Source organism: Peromyscus leucopus, chromosome 11, assembly GCF_004664715.2.
Source record: "Peromyscus leucopus breed LL Stock chromosome 11, UCI_PerLeu_2.1, whole genome shotgun sequence".
In the NCBI taxonomy this organism is placed as follows: domain Eukaryota; kingdom Metazoa; phylum Chordata; class Mammalia; order Rodentia; family Cricetidae; genus Peromyscus; species Peromyscus leucopus.
Genome location: NC_051072.1, coordinates 54,402,419 through 54,418,106, shown reverse-complemented (window position 1 = coordinate 54,418,106; position 15,688 = coordinate 54,402,419). Strand labels below are relative to the sequence as shown.

At 44.9% G+C, this 15,688-nt stretch overlaps 1 protein-coding gene across 2 annotated transcripts in view; it reads left to right on the top strand.

Annotated features, from left to right (window-relative positions):
• Ap3b1 (adaptor related protein complex 3 subunit beta 1) overlaps positions 1 to 15,688 on the top strand; it is a 221,708-nt gene that overhangs the window by 39,665 nt on the left and 166,355 nt on the right. For both annotated transcript variants that reach the window (XM_028871654.2, XM_028871655.1), the window contains exons 3-6: positions 1,904 to 1,978; positions 11,972 to 12,067; positions 12,623 to 12,783; positions 14,875 to 14,941. In XM_028871654.2, coding sequence (XP_028727487.1) covers positions 1,904 to 1,978; positions 11,972 to 12,067; positions 12,623 to 12,783; positions 14,875 to 14,941 — 399 coding nt within the window. The remainder of the gene's footprint in view (positions 1 to 1,903; positions 1,979 to 11,971; positions 12,068 to 12,622; positions 12,784 to 14,874; positions 14,942 to 15,688) is intronic.

Sequence of the window (15,688 nt, the reverse complement as noted above, 5' to 3'; positions counted from 1 at the left end):
ATGGGAAATTCCAAAGTGTAGATTGCAAAGTGTTGATTACAGATTCTAGGAGGTGTTTCTAACAAGGGAGACAGGAGAGTCAGATCCTCGGAGATAGCTCTAGGGAGGGAGGTGAGAGTCAGATCCTCAGGGATGCTCTAGGGTGGGAGGAGAGAGTCAGACCCTCGAGGATGCTCTAGTGAGGGAGGAGTCAGATCCTCGGGGATGCTCTAGGGAAGGAGGAGAGAGTCAGATCCTTGGGGATGCTCTAGGGAAGGAGGAGAGAGATCCTTGTGAATGGCTCTAGTGAAGGAGGAGAGTCAGATCCTTGGGGATGCTCTAGGGAGGGAGGAGAGAATCAGATCCTTGGAGATGCTCTAGGGAGGGAAGAGAGTCAGATCCTTGGGGATGCTCTAGGGAGGGAGGTGGTATCTTAGAAAGACAGAATGTGGAAAAGTCAAATGAATTGGTTGGAAATGTGATAGTCATAGAACCAGAGAAGGGCCAGGTACTATTAGGGTGAGTACTTGGCTAACAGCATTAGACCAAGTGCAGTTGAGAGGACATTTGAATAGTAAGTGGATTAGTGTGGACTAGAGATTGTCAGGCAGTTTTGAAATCTTTTGAGGTAGGCTGACATGTGCAGAGGGAGGATTTGGTGGGGGTGGGGGTGGAGACTGGGGGGTGGGGGTGGGTTTTTTCCCCCCATCATGGTGCATTGAACCCAGGACCTTGTGCATGCTAGATAAACCTTCTGCTGCTGAGCTACCGCTGGTCCTCAAAGTCGGATTCCATATTACGTTCTCTGTGGTCTCTATTACCGGTATTAGGGGACTGGTCCTAGGTGGACCAGGTGGAGGGGTCCTCAGCGAGGTGATGCCGACCTGAGGTAGGTCAGAGCAGCAAAGAGTGACATCACCTGTTACACATGGGAATTAGCAACAGGCCCTGATTACTGTGTAGATGTGAGAAGAGAGCAATCAATACCTTTCTGTTTTCTGTTGTCGAAGAGGATTGGTGGAAATAATAAATTCCACCTTTACTGCAGTGTGTTCTGTTTTCCTAATTTTTTCTTGAAGACCAAGTTTGGTTTTAGGCAGAGTGACGTTGGGATGAGACAGCTGCTCATGTGCCGTTAGGGAGGCTGAACTTGGCCTGGGAATTTGCAGAGCTCTAGGAAACTGGTCTTTATTTGTAGAAGTGGGAGTCCTAAGAGTGAATGAACCCTTGGAAATTTGGGGCATTGGAAGTGATGGTGGTCCACAGATCTTTAGTGGGCACAATGAAGAGACTTATGAAAAGTTCCAGAGAAGCGCTGAGAAAGCCAGGAGAGGTAGCTTGTACAATCCTGGCACCCATTGCACACGTACTGCGTTTTTAATGTGAGAACCTGGGAGAGAAGCAAGGGTACACAGTGAAGGATGTTTGCAATATGGTTAGCAGGAGGAAGATGCTATACCATTTCTACACATCCCTTAATTTACTGTGTATGTTCCGTTCCTCTCCCTCTTTCTTCCTCCTCCTTTCTCCTTCTCTTCTTCCCCAACTCCCCATTTTGGAGACAGAGTCTCACATAGGCTGGGCTGGCCCTGAACCCCGGAGCCTCTCCTCTGCCTCCCAGGTGCTGGGATCACAGGAGTGAGTGCACTTCCTCGTTTGACTGTATAGTTTCCCTTTACGTGTCTATATATGTGTGTATTATATGAAACACAGAGAGTGTGTACTCAAGGTCTGTGTAGTGAGGATGTCGTTGACACTGGAAAACTTGAACTGTTACTGTGTAGCTTGCTTTATGACAGAATCTTTGAAATATTTAACACATGTAGAGTTTCCTAGAATAACTTTGGTTTTCAGATTACTAACTTAAAAGTTTCTGTCCTTTTTAAAGTACTTTTTAAAAGTAATGCTCCTCTTTAACCCTTAGATGATTGCGAAGGGGAAAAACGCATCGGAACTCTTTCCTGCTGTTGTGAAGAACGTGGCCAGTAAAAACATCGAGGTACTTTTTGCTTTTCCCATTTTGATTACTCCTGTTGTATAAGCCAACCACACACTTGTAGCTGCTTTGTAATTCAATATATTTGAGTTCATTGGCTTTTTATTATGGTAAAATGGCTGCAGTCTTAATATAGGTAAAGTAAGTACACCAACAAGTGGGTTTGAACTTAGCTTTGGATTTTGGTAGAAAATGTGAAAAATAAAATTGAAGTTGTAGTGATAGTCATTCATCCAGGTTGAACTTTCATGAATTCCTAAAGACAGTGACTTAATTTTAGGATAGCATATCTCCAGTGAGACAGACCTACTCAGTTCTACCCGTACTTTGAGAATTTGCGGCCCCTTTGCTGTGTTTTAACACAAACCCAGAGATCTCGAAAGATTTCCTGGCTATTATGACAGGCACTAAGCTCTCAGTGTGCCTGCGTGGGCTTATTAAATGAGAGCACCCCCTGCCAGACCCTTTCCCAGAAGCTAGACTGGATGCCATAGCCTAATGTCAAAATCATACACCTTCATCTGCACTGCAGTAAAACTCTGGTTAAATTGAGAGGATTGTCTCAACAGCTTTGAAACCCCCACACCCCCACACAGAATTTAAAACCAGTCACCACCAGTATTTGTGGGCTGTTACGGTGGCCGACAAATGACGTCACCCATAACACGTAACAGTGGTGGTCTGAGTTAGGAGGCTATGACAGCAGTTTGCAAGAGGCCCTGGGAGGTGCGATTTTAGGGTGTGCCTATTTTGTAGTTTTATTATATATTCTGTATATTATGACTGTTCACCCCTGATACAGATATTTCTACTTTTTATGATGGTATTTGTCTTAGAGTTTCTGTTGCTTTGATAAACCACCACAACCAAAAGTGGCTTGGGGAGGAAAGGGTTTATTTCAGCTTACAGCTCCACGTCACAGTCCAACACTGAGGGAAGGCAGAGCAGGGACCTGGAGGCAGGAGCTGATGCAGAGGCCATGGAGGAGTGCTGCTTACTGGCTTGCTCTTCAAGGCTTGCTCAGCCTGCTCTCTTATAGAAAGAGCCCAGGACCGCCAGCCCCAGGGGTGGCCCCGCCCACAGCGAGCTGGACCCTCCTCCATCAATCAAAACAATGCACCACAAGCTTGCTCACTGGCTCATCTGTTGGGGACATTTTCTCAATTGAGGTTCTCTCTTCTAAAACGACTCCAGTTAATTTCAAGTCAACATAATGCTAACCAGCACAGTGTTAAATGTATAAAGCACCCTTGCCAATGATATTCTCCAGAGGGAAAGAAGAAACTGTCACCGAGTGGACTGTGCTGGGTGACAGGTTCATTCTGCACAGCTTCAGTTTGAATTGAGTGATTTTTAGTGTGTTCATAGAATTTATCACAATTCCATAGCATTTTCCTCACTCCAAAAGAAATCCTGTGGTGACTGGCAGTCACCCCCTATCCCCGCTCCTTTCCGTCTATGAATTTGCCTGTTCTGGGCATTTCATGTGAACTGTATTTAAATGAAATCCTAGGAGGTCATTGTTTGAGACTGTGTTCAGGCCTGACTAAACAGATCTGACTTAAGATACAGGGCCCTGCAGAATGCAGCTGTCTCTATGTAGCATGTTTTCAGGTTCTTCATGTTGTAGTGTTCTACCTGAAAGGGCTTTTCGATGAAAGAGTGTCTGACGATTGGGGCCAAGGAAGCCACAAAAGTCACACCAGGAACAGACCTCATACAAGAGATTTATGGGCAGTGGCGGTGTGTGTGTGTGCGTGTGCGTGTGTGTGCGTGCGCGCATGTGTGTGCGTGTGCGTGCGTGCATGCCTGCGTGTGTGTGTGTGTGTGTGTGTGTGCGCGCGCGCGCACGCACACACACACGCACACTCAAAATAGCTGTCTGAGCAGGGCTGGAAAAACAGACAGCGACTGACCAGGTTGTCATGGTGGGCTTTATAGGGTGGCGGTATGGAGTGTGTGCATAGGGAAAATACGTCACATTAGTGATGAGGGGGCCAGGCGTGGTCACTGAAGCGGGGGAGGAACCTGGTTATGGAATGTGGGCAGTTCTTAGTTGGCTGGCAATAACCATGTGTTTTTATGAAGAGCATTCTACTGTATGGGTGCCTGTGCTTTGTGTATTCATCCATCGATGGACATTTAGAATATTTCTCCTTTTGGACTATTAGGGGTATTGCTGCTCTGAGCGTTGGTGTCCAGGTCTTCGTTGGTGGCCCCTCACTGTCACATCTGTGAATGTAGACCGTAGGCTGCTGTTGCTGGTAACATGAGGACTCTGTGATGACGTTAACTGCCAACCGTTTCTTTCCTACAGCAACATTTTACATTTAAAACAGTAATGCTGTGAGTCCTACCTTTTCATACCCTTGCTAACACCTGCCCCTCCCTTCCCCCCCTCTTCTCTCTACCCCTCCCTCCCCTCTATACTCCTCCACCCCGGTTTTCTTTCTTTCATTCTTTCTGATGCTGGGATGGAACTCGGGTTTGTGCATAATTGGTGACTATGCTCACACTAAGCACATCTCCAGCTTTCTGTTTAACTTTAAAAAACTATATTTTAGCCGGGCAGTGGTGGCACACACCTTTAATCCCAGCACTCGGGAGGCAGAGCCAGGCGGATCTCTGTGAGTTCGAGGCCAGCCTGGGCTACCAAGTGAGTTCCAGGAAAGGCGCAAAGCTACACAGAGAAACCCTGTCTAGAAAAACCAAAAAAAAAAAAAAAAACCTATATTTTAGATTATGGCTCTTTTATTTAGAGTATATGAAGTGATAGCTCACTGAGAGTTTTATTTTCTCTTAATTTCATTTCTCTGATCAAAAGGCATTGTGGTATGTATAGTGGTATTTTCTGTGCCATCTTGGGTCTGTCCTGCTACTGCATCCCCAGGTTTCTTCCCCTGGCCTCGGGTACTTTCATGTCACTTATGTACAAGCCTAAGACTTGCTGGCACTCTACCGCAGAACAGATTGGACTTCTAAAACCTGGGAAGCAGAGTCAGAGCTGGGCCTGGTGCTCCGGGAACAGTCTCTCGGCAGTGATGATCCCTAATATAGAGAACGCGCGTCTGTTGCACACAAGTGAGCAACTCTGGGAGGCGGGCTCTGGATTTCTCTGTCTGTATTTCACAATGAAGAGACGATGGAGGACTACTATAACCATACAGCAGATGCTCGGCAGTCATCACCCAAAGCCGGGAAGCCATCCTAGGCTGTTGCCCTGGCAGCGAGCGCCATCCTTTGTGTTTGGGGCTCTTCTCCCCCCACCCACCTTAGTGCCTGACCCCTCCTTAGCGTCAGGTATTAGCCATGCTTTGTGAGGTATCCAGTATGCTGATGATCCTCTTGGGCTGGTGTAGATATGGATAGGAATGAACAAGTCTGTGAGCTGGTGGACTTGATACCCCTGCACTTCTCATTGCGGAAACAGGAAAGTTTGTATTCTTGCTCATTCAGAGCTGTTTCCCTTGGCAAGCAGTTATCAGTAGGGAGACCTAGCTGTTTGTTCTTTTTCCTCCTTTGCTCTCAGGTTCTGGCATGTTGGCTGATATTCTGTGAGAAAAGTTTTAGTAGAAACATTATTTTTGGTCTTTTTCTTTTAAAGACTTAATTTTATTTTATGTGTATGTCTTTGTACCATGTGTGTGCAGTGTTCATGAAAGCCAGAAGAAGATGCTGGATCCTCTGGAACTGGAGTTACAGATGGTTGTGAGCCACCATGTGGGTGCTGGAAATTGAATCTGTGTCCTCCTCAAGAGCAGCAACCACCGATCCCTCTATTCAGCCCTGGGCTGCTTGTTTTTGAGCTTTTGTTCTTTAAAACTTTGCGATTTTTTGGGAACATACTTAATCTTCTAATCTTCTGGAAACGCTGATACAAGCTTCTTACAAACCTGTGCTGTGAGAATTGAGTGATGTTTCCTTGCTGCTGAGTGGAAAGTTTCATTTTTATAAGTATATGCTGCCTTAGATACGCAGGTGAGCTGTGTCGTACGTCACCTGACATTAGATGTCAAATGATACCCAAAGTGACCCAGTAAGCAGTCAGTGCTTATAGTACAAAAATAATCAAAGCTTCAGTCAATAGCTCATGAAGTTTGGTGTAGTGGTATCGATAAGCTAATTAAAGAGATCTGCCTGTGTTCCTCCAGACTGCTGGGGCCCTGCTATGATTAGCTTTACAGCAAGGAGTGTTGTAACATTGAATGAAAGTAACTGATCAGAGAGCGGCGCAGTCACGGACCTTTAACTGCTCCCGTCGCTGGTCACAGAGTGGTCTCAGGGAAGGGAGGCTTTCTGCGCACACCTGCAGCCCGGCAATGCATAGGCCTCTGGTGGTCAATATTGATTGATTCTTATAACAGAACTGGAACAAATTTAGTGTTTTGCAACCTTCTGTGATTTGATATTGTTATGCTTTTTGCTATAACAGTCGCAGAAATCCTTCTCCAATAGTGAGTAATTATAGTGAAGCCTGCTAGCTCAGCTGTGGTTCTGAATGTTTCAGTGTACCCATTATAATCCTAGATGCATTCTGGAGTTCATAATACACTTTTACAGCTAGCTGGCTGTCCTGATAAACAAAGGTATTGTTGGGAAATAAATCCTAAGGAGATCTGGGCAGGGTAGACCTGATGCTTCTCCTTTAAAACTTGGTGTCAGCTCCGAACGTATTTGGTAGGGACAAAGAACACTTTAAGTGATGGTTACAAGAAACAAAACAAGTTACATACCCCTCCTAATGTCATGGTTCCTGAGAGTGTGTTGGTGGCTTTTAGACATTGATATTCAATGACTTACAGATGCTGAGAAAATGAGGCCCTAGATGTAGTAACCTGTTTGGAAAGCCCTGATTTGTCTGTCCTGTGATGATGGATTGGCAGTTTTTGAGCTCTTATGTGGAAGTCTGCTAAGTTCTGGAAGTCCACAGTTTAACTCAAGCACATTCATTCCAAGGTGATCTGAGAACTTTGTGACTGAGATGTGAACTCTATATTAACCTGTCACCGTACCTGTCAATACGCGTGGGTATAGGTTGCTTTCCAGAAGTGCTGTATTCTAAGGAACTTGAATCTCTAGTTGGGGAGTTCTGGTTATCTGTTTCCAATAATCATCTATCATTGCATCAAAACTATGATACCAAGAACTTTAACAATTGTTTTGAATGAAAAATGTTATGGTTTGGATCTTTTGGCTTATACCACTTTTAGACTGGCTTCCCTCACCTGGCTTTTGTTTCCACCTAAACTGGTCTTGCTTGGTTTTGGAACCTGTGGTTTATATCTTATGTAAAAAAAAAAAACACTTGAGATTATTTAATGGGACAGTATTACATATGTGTGTTTATTTTTGGATTGTCCAAATTCTGAAGTTTGAGAAGCACCTATTTGGACAAAATAAATCACGTGGAGTCTGATTGGGAGTTTAACCTGAAAGTTCAGTGGTAATAGAGGTGGGGATCCTGGCACGAGGCGCCCTGATGTCACAGAGCAGTGTCTTCTGGTGGCTTGTGAGCAGGAGCATGGAGGCCAGGCTCCACAGTGCAGATCTGCGCTAAGTTAAGACACAGGTTCCTCCATAGCAAAACTGTGTGCTAGACTTTGTGTGTGAATTCGGGCCCGGTGATTTACTAAAGGTTAGGTGATTTAAAGCATTCATCTATAAATTAAAACAGTTGTTTTTTTCCTGCCTTAAAGGACAAGAGATCTGAGTATAGTCCTCCATAGTCCCAGCACTGAGGTGGTCGAGGCAGAGGAGCGTGAGTTCCTGGCTAGTTTAGGCTATAGGGAGGTCATCTCAAAGGGAAAAGAAGCTGATATTTTATGAAAATTTATCCTTGGATTGTGTAATTTTACTAGGTATTCAGGTGTTCTGGGGGAAGGGTACTAACTCCTTTTTTTAGGGAATACTTTAATAGAAAAATTGGAGGGCTCTCCTCGTTGACCAGAGCATGCAGGGGTTAGGAACGTGTCCCTGCCCTGCTTGGACACAACCTGTGATCATCGGCAAATCTGCATCCTTGAGTGGAGATAGTGATTGTACTTAGTGGGATGGGAGCGCTAACTGAGTCAGTGGTCATGTAGGTTGTGGGCTTTAAAGTGATCAGCGGGTTTTAACTGGGAAGTTAGAGAGACTGAGGTGAAGAATAAGGGAAAATAAAAATAAAAGCGGAGCCAGTGAATGCTTTTCTTTTATAACCAGTCATTTCCTGGTTAATTTGAACACTGGCTGGGAGAAAGAAACACAGAAGAGCTTCCTGAGATGAAAGATGGCTGACAAGACTTGGTGTTTCCATACAGCTCGAACCCTGAATTGGAGAAAATGTACTAAAGTATAAGAGTGGAAGTTTAAAATGTGGATTATGCCGGGCGGTGGTGGCGCACGCCTTTAATCCCAGCACTCAGGAGGCAGAGGCAGGCGGATCTCTGTGAGTTCAAGGCCAGCTTGGGCTACCAAATGAGTTCTAGGAAAGGCGCAAAGCTACACAGAGAAACCCTGTCTCAAAAAACCAAAAAAAAAAAAAAAAAAAAATGTGGATTATTTGTAAGGTAATAGGATTGTACTGGTGTTCAATTTCTTGAATTTGGTAACTGAACTACTTGAAAAGTCTATGTGTCGGTTTCGCTTGGGCCACCACCCAGCTAGCAGTTCCGAGGAACTTTGTTATGTCGAAGGGCTGTGAGACACACCACACTGTAGCTGCAGTAACAAGACAGTGAGTCTGCTGCTCACTTAACAAGAGATATACATTCCCTTCATCACAGAGCTGTCCATCTTAAAGTGTGCTTTTGGGAAGGGTGGACTTTCCGCACCCCGAGTAGAGTGGTGTCACTATGGACACTTGTGGGAGAGGGGGTGGCCCTCAGAGGCTCCTGTCATGGCAAAGGGTCCCCATATATTGTTGACTTGCTAAAGCTGTTCATTCGGCTGGGTTTTGTTGATAACCTCTTGAGCAGGTTTATGGCAGTTTTTCTGCCGGCTGTGGGTTGTCAAAACTACAGAAGATGCTGTCTTTTCCTAGAAATATGGAAACGTAGAAAGTGTCCCTAGTTCAGCCTGGCACTGTAGTGCACACCTGGAGTCCCAGATGTGGGTAGCTGAAGCAGGAGGATTGTTGTGATAGGCTAACCTGAGCAAGCTACAGAGTGGGGCCCTGTCTCCATCCTCCCATATATATATGTAACTAGCTTTGGTTTTGTTTTTAATTTATACCATTTAGCATGTTAAAATCTTTCATGTAGATTTCAATGCTAAATATAGACTTTCTCTATTTTGTATTGCAGCACACAGTGTAGTTTACTTGGCTATAGTTTATTGTTTATGTATTAATCAGCATTGTATTCTTTAATTTTTGGTCTCAAAGAAGATTTTTAAGTGAAATTTGGTGGAGGAGGGTGGTACAGTTTGAGACCAAGGCCAAGTTATATTGAGGGATTGTTTCTGTTTGAAAAGAAAGTTTGGGGCAGATTACTAGCTATGCTGAGTACTGCATTAGAGATGCTGGAATTTATCTTTAAGATTTTTGTGGAACTATTTGGCCATGGAGAATACTTAGAGATTATTATTTTTTTGTAATTAGTTTCATCTGTAGCATAATATGGACGAGTGGATTAGTATAAATTAAAGTTTCACTATATTCACTAATTATGAGGGTATAGAAAGTGTGCTCACCAAATTTTTGCCGGGTGGTGGTGGCGCATGCCTTTAATCCCAGCACTTGAGAGGCAGAGGCAGGTGGATCTTTGTGAGTTCGAGGCCAGCCTGGGCTACCAAGTGGGTTCCAGGAAAGGCGCAAAGCTACACAGAGAAACCCTGTCTCAAAAAAACCAAAAAAAAAAAAAAAAAAAAAAGTGTGCTCACCAAATTTTCTTTTGTGTTTATGATGTTGTGAAGGTGGTTAAGCATGCTGGATCATAGAATTAATGTCTGAAATTATCTCAACAAGATGCTATGAAGAGCCAGGTCTCAGGTGCTGACCTTTCCTATAGATGAATGTACAGTTTTGCTTTTCATTTAAGAGACTGAAACTGGAAAGCTTAGAAGCACAGCCATTCAAATGCTGTGGGGCTTCCTGGCACTGCACTTGGGAAGTGGATACAGTGAGGCTTCCTGGCACTGCACTTGGGAAGTGGATACAGTGAGGCTTCCTGGCACTGCACTTGGGAGAGTGGATACAGTGAGGCTTCCTGGCACTGCACTTGGGAAGTGGATACAGTGAGGCTTCCTAGCACTGCACCAGGGAAAGTGGATACAGTGAGGCTTCCTGGCACTGCACTTGGGAAGTGGATACAGCGGAGCTTCCTAGCACTGCACCAGGGAAAGTGGATACAGTGAGGCTTCCTAGCACTGCACTTGGGAGAGTGGATACAGTGAGGCTTCCTAGCACTGCACTTGGGAGAGTGGATACAGTGAGGCTTCCTAGCACTGCACTTAGGAAGTGCATACAGTGAGGCTTCCTAGCACTGCACTTGGGAAGTGGATACAGTGAGGCTTCCTAGCACTGCACTTGGGAAGTGGATACAGCGGGGCTTCCTAACACTAATCTTGGGAAGTGGATACAGTGAGGCTTCCTAGCACTGCACTTGGGAAGTGGATACAGTGAGGCTTCCTAGCACTGCACTTGGGAAGTGGATACAGCGGGGCTTCCTAACACTAATCTTGGGAAGTGGATACAGTGAGGCTTCCTAGCACTGCACTTGGGAAGTGGATACAGTGAGGCTTCCTAGCACTGCACTTGGGAAGTGGATACAGCGGGGCTTCCTAGCACTGCACTTGGGAGAGTGGACACAGTGAGGCTTCCTAGCACTGCACTTGAGAGAGTGGATACAGTGAGGCTTCCTAGCACTGCACTTGGGAGAGTGGACACAGTGAGGCTTCCTAGCACTGCACTTGGGAGAGTGGACACAGTGAGGCTTCCTAGCACTGCACTTGGGAGAGTGGACACAGTGAGGCTTCCTAGCACTGCATTTGGGAAGTGGATACAGCGGGGCTTCCTAGCACTGCACTTGGGAAGTGGATACAGCGGGGCTTCCTAGCACTGCACTTGGGAAGTGGATACAGTGGGGCTCCCTAACACTAATCTTGGGAAGTGGATAGTTTTAATCCTTTGTTATATTAGTGAAGGCTTCAGCAGGAACAAAGGTCTGACCTAATTTGTTCTGCTTAGACCTCATTTAGTTTGGAGTGCCACACTGGAAGAAACAGACACTGGAAGGAAGCTAAAACCACATAATATCAAGAGGAGCTGGGGGCTGAGAGTAACTCAGGGACAGTGTGTGCTTAGCATGCACAAGACCCTGGGTTACCGCCGCCCCCACTGCCCCCCCACCCCCCCACCTCCTATCCTCTTCCTCCTGTCCTCCTCATCCACCACCACTACTGCCACCGCCACCACCTTCTCCTCCTCTTCCTTCTCCTCCTCCTCTGCTGCCGCCACCTCCTCCTCACGTTGTCTTTAAAGATTTTTCCAGAACACTGACCAGTCTAGTCTCTTTGGAATTGTTATTACATTAAATTGGTATTATTTTCACATATTATCGTTATTAAGATGAAAACATCATGTAATATACATTGGAATGTGACTGCTACCATTGAAGGAGTTGGGCCTGTTTGATAGATGGAGAAATGTAAGCGTGAATACCAGATGATGAGGGCCTGTGCTGTTAACATGTATCTTTGATTTAAAATTTTTTTGCCAGTTCATATTTTGATATCATACAAATTTTTTTTTTCTCAGAGATTAAACTCGATGTGAAAGAAAGCGATACATTGACAGGATGTTACTGCTATGGATTGGATTATAAAAATGCTTACTTCACAAGCTTTTTTGTTTGCTTTCATTATCACAAAAAATAGCATCTGCTTTACAGACTAAGCTGTGACCAGATCCCATTACTTACTTGAGGAAAATTGAGAATGGATTTTGGTTTATAAAATATTGAGCTTTAAATTTTCATCCTGGTAGGAGTGAATGACTTTTTTTTCCCCTCCAAATAGATCAAGAAGTTGGTATATGTTTACCTCGTCCGATATGCTGAGGAACAGCAGGACCTGGCGCTCCTGTCCATTAGCACTTTCCAGCGAGCTTTGAAGGTAAATGATGAGCGAGCAGGTGGATAGCTCCAAGGTGTCTGCACAGTGCAGGGCAGTAGTCTACTACCCTGCCTCGCTGTGGCTGCAGGAGTTAAAGGCCTCCCAGAGCGCAGACTCAGTGGCCTTAGAAAAGGATCTCTGTGTCCCCACGTGGAAGCTTGCCCCAGAAGTTACGGCTTCTGTTTCTGTCCCTTTTATCGTCGTCTCAGATGAAGGACTGCTCCTCATTGTACTAGTTGTTGAAAGTGCAGAGAAGGCAGTGGGACATTTGTAAAGAACACGTTTACATTATGGTGCATTTTACTACGAAAGATTAAAAGTCTAGTGCATTTAGGAAATAAGTAGCCAGCTAGAATTGTACCCACCTTTCTTTAAAGCACTATTCAGAAAAAGACACATTTGCTTTTCCTGTTTTTACCTGTTTTCAGACACCATTGCCTGTTTTCAAAGGCTCTTCTGTGTTGATTAGTGCTGTAACACTTGCTAACTGTATTGTACAGATGTGTTTGAAAGTCTAAACTTGAAAATGTGATGACTGTTTTCACTCTGTTTTAGGACCCAAATCAACTAATCCGTGCAAGTGCCTTGAGAGTTCTGTCCAGTATTAGAGTGCCAATTATTGTGCCTATCATGATGCTGGCTATTAAGGAGGCTTCGGCTGACCTGTCACCATACGTCAGGAAGAATGCAGCCCATGCTATACAGAAGTTGTATAGGTAGGTGCTTTGTTGCTCACAGTAGGCTAGATAGACTGTTGTAAGCCAGAGGTACTTTCTAGCCCATCCTTATAAGTAAAGGAATTTGGCTGTGTTTTTTTCCCCCTTATAAATAATCTTTACCTGTCTTTGCTTTTGTGTTGGTTATAGAGACCCTATGAGGACTTTTACTTCTGAGTGTACTAGGGCCTCTATTTACTTCTAGGTTCCATAGCTTTAATCAGAGTTTGAATTCTCATTTGTATAGTGTGTCTTAGACATGCGCATGTATGTATGTGTTGTCAGGAAACAGAGGGGCTGGGAGACGGCTCGGTGGGTGTGAAACATGAATGCACAAGCACAAATCCCAGCACCCAGGGCTGACAAAGCTTGCTGTGTCTGCAAACACAGTGTGGTGGGTAGGGAGAGGGTAGATCCCGTGAGCTGGCTGCCGGCCAGCCTCGCCAGCATGGTGAGCGTCTGGTTCACTGGGACACCTTGCCTCAAGACAGTAAGGCATAGAACCATTGAAGAAGACACCAGCGTCCTCCTCTGGCCTCCAAATGTGTATGTACAGGTGCATGCAACCACACACTCCGTACATGAAACAGGCGGGCATGGGGAGATTCCCTTCTTCACTATAGAGTAGAATTTCATGTGTTTTGCTTACAACTCATCTTTGTTTCTGCCCTTCACTCTGTGGACTGTGATTCTTGGATAGAGCTATTTTATTACATTCTTTTTTTTGTAGTGATTTTTTTTTTTAGTCAGAGTCTTTATATAGTGTCCAACATTTTTTTAAACCTTTATTTTTATGTGTATGGGTTTTTTGCCTGCATATATCTCTGTGCACTGGCTGCATGCAATGCCTACGGAGGCCAGAAGAGGGCATTGGGTCCCCTGGGACTAGAGTTAGATGGTTGTGAGCTACTGTGTGGGTGCTAGGGATAGAGCTTGGGTCCCTCGGAAGAGCAACCAGTGTCCTTAACTGCTGAGCCATCTCTCTCCCCCGATTCAGTGATTTCTTAGTATTATGCTGTCGCCATTTTTAGCAAATATCATATAATACCTTCATCTCTGGGGGAAAGGTACTGTCTAGAGCGAGTTATGTGTCACAGTGTGGGCTGCTTCCTGCCGTCTGTCTGCAAGCTACACTTGTGTCCGGTGTGCTCTCAGTGTCGTGTCAAACATGTGGGATGCAGGAAATCAGCAGATGTGTGGATTGTGAACAGCATTCACACTCTTAAGGTAGAAATGACCCATGTGCCAAATAATCCATTGTTTTGTGACCGCCACACATATGTGGAAACCCTCCCCCCTAAATAAATACGTGCAATAAAACTTTTAAAAAGAAATGTAAAGTCGCAGTAATGGCTTACAAGTGCGCCTGGTGGCCAGGTGGCAGCTCACTGTCCACTCTCTGTCCCCTCATGACGGTCCTTAGCACTGCTGTCTCTCCTCTCTGCCGGATGGTTTCATAGTCTGGCTCCCTTTCCCCCTCAGTTTAGATGACAACTTCGTCCTGCGGCGTGTCTCCATTAGCAGGCTAAGGTAATGAGGTTTTATTTAGAAGTGCTCTTTTTGTGTTTGGCAGTTATACAACAATAGTTAAAAACATTTACTGCCTTTCCCTTTTTCCCTTGAGACAGAAAAGGGAATTTCAATCAGGCACTTCCTCAGCTACTTCCTTACAGTTCTCCAGCTGGCTGTGGAAGTCATGGATACCTGGTTTAGCTAGCATGAGCCGCAGTAGAGAGGAGAGGTGACTCGGGCTGGAAGACCCGCCCCGTCTTACTAAGATGTCGGTGTCTGGAGACCTCACTGTTCTCTTGGGACACCTTGGCGTTCCTTCTTGTTTTGTGTTGTGTTGTTTTGGTTTTAGAGACAGGGTTTCTCTGTGTAGCCCTGGCTGTCCTGGAACTCGCTCTGTAGACCAGGTTGGCCTTGAACTCACAGAGATCCACCTACTTCTGCCTCCCGAGTGCTGGGACTAAAGTATGTACCACCACCGCCCGGCCAACCTCAGCATTCTTGAAGTGATGGGTGTCATTGGATGTTAGAATGAAGGGCAATAAATGCACGCAACTTATTTATCTATTTTTAACATTTTAGTCTTGATCCAGAGCAGAAGGAAATGTTAATTGAAGTCATTGAGAAGCTTCTGAAAGATAAGAGCACTGTGAGTATTGTCTTTTGATGTTACTGAATTGTGTTTTATTTTACTATGATTTACCATGGTAAATTCACTAGAATTATTTTTATTGATTCTATAGTATGCTATAATTAAATTAATTAAGTTCATGTCTAAAATATTAAAGCTGGGCATATTGGTGTACCCCTTTAATCCCAACACTTGGGACAGAGAGGCAGGCAATCTCTGTGAGCTTGAAGCCAGCCTGGTGTACATTGTGAGTTCTAGGTTACCCAGGGCAGTGTGAGACTGTCTTAACAACAACAGCAAAATTCCCAACCCCAAACAAACCAGGTATTACAGACCTATTGAACAACAGAGAGGGGCCTTTAGTATCACAAACGTTCTTTTTCCCTTTGTTCTTGCTGCTGGGTCTTAAGACAGGGTCTCAGACAGCCCGGGCCAACCTGGAGCTCACTCTTTCTACCAGATTAACCTCTGCTTCATAGCAGTTTGACTGCAGCTTCTCAAGTGCTAGGGTTACAGACATGCTCTAAGATGCCCAGCTTCTGCACATTTCCTAAAATATTAAAACAATTCTTAAAATGTTTCTTCCCCCCAAATTTTAATTTTTTGAGATAGGGTTTCTCTGTGTAGCCTTGGCTATCCTGGAACTTACTCTGTAGACCAGGCTGGCCTTGAATTCACTTGTGATCCACTTGCCTCTACCTCTGGAATGCTGGGATTAAAGGCGTTCACCACTACCCGGCTCCCTAAGAAAATTTTATAATTGAA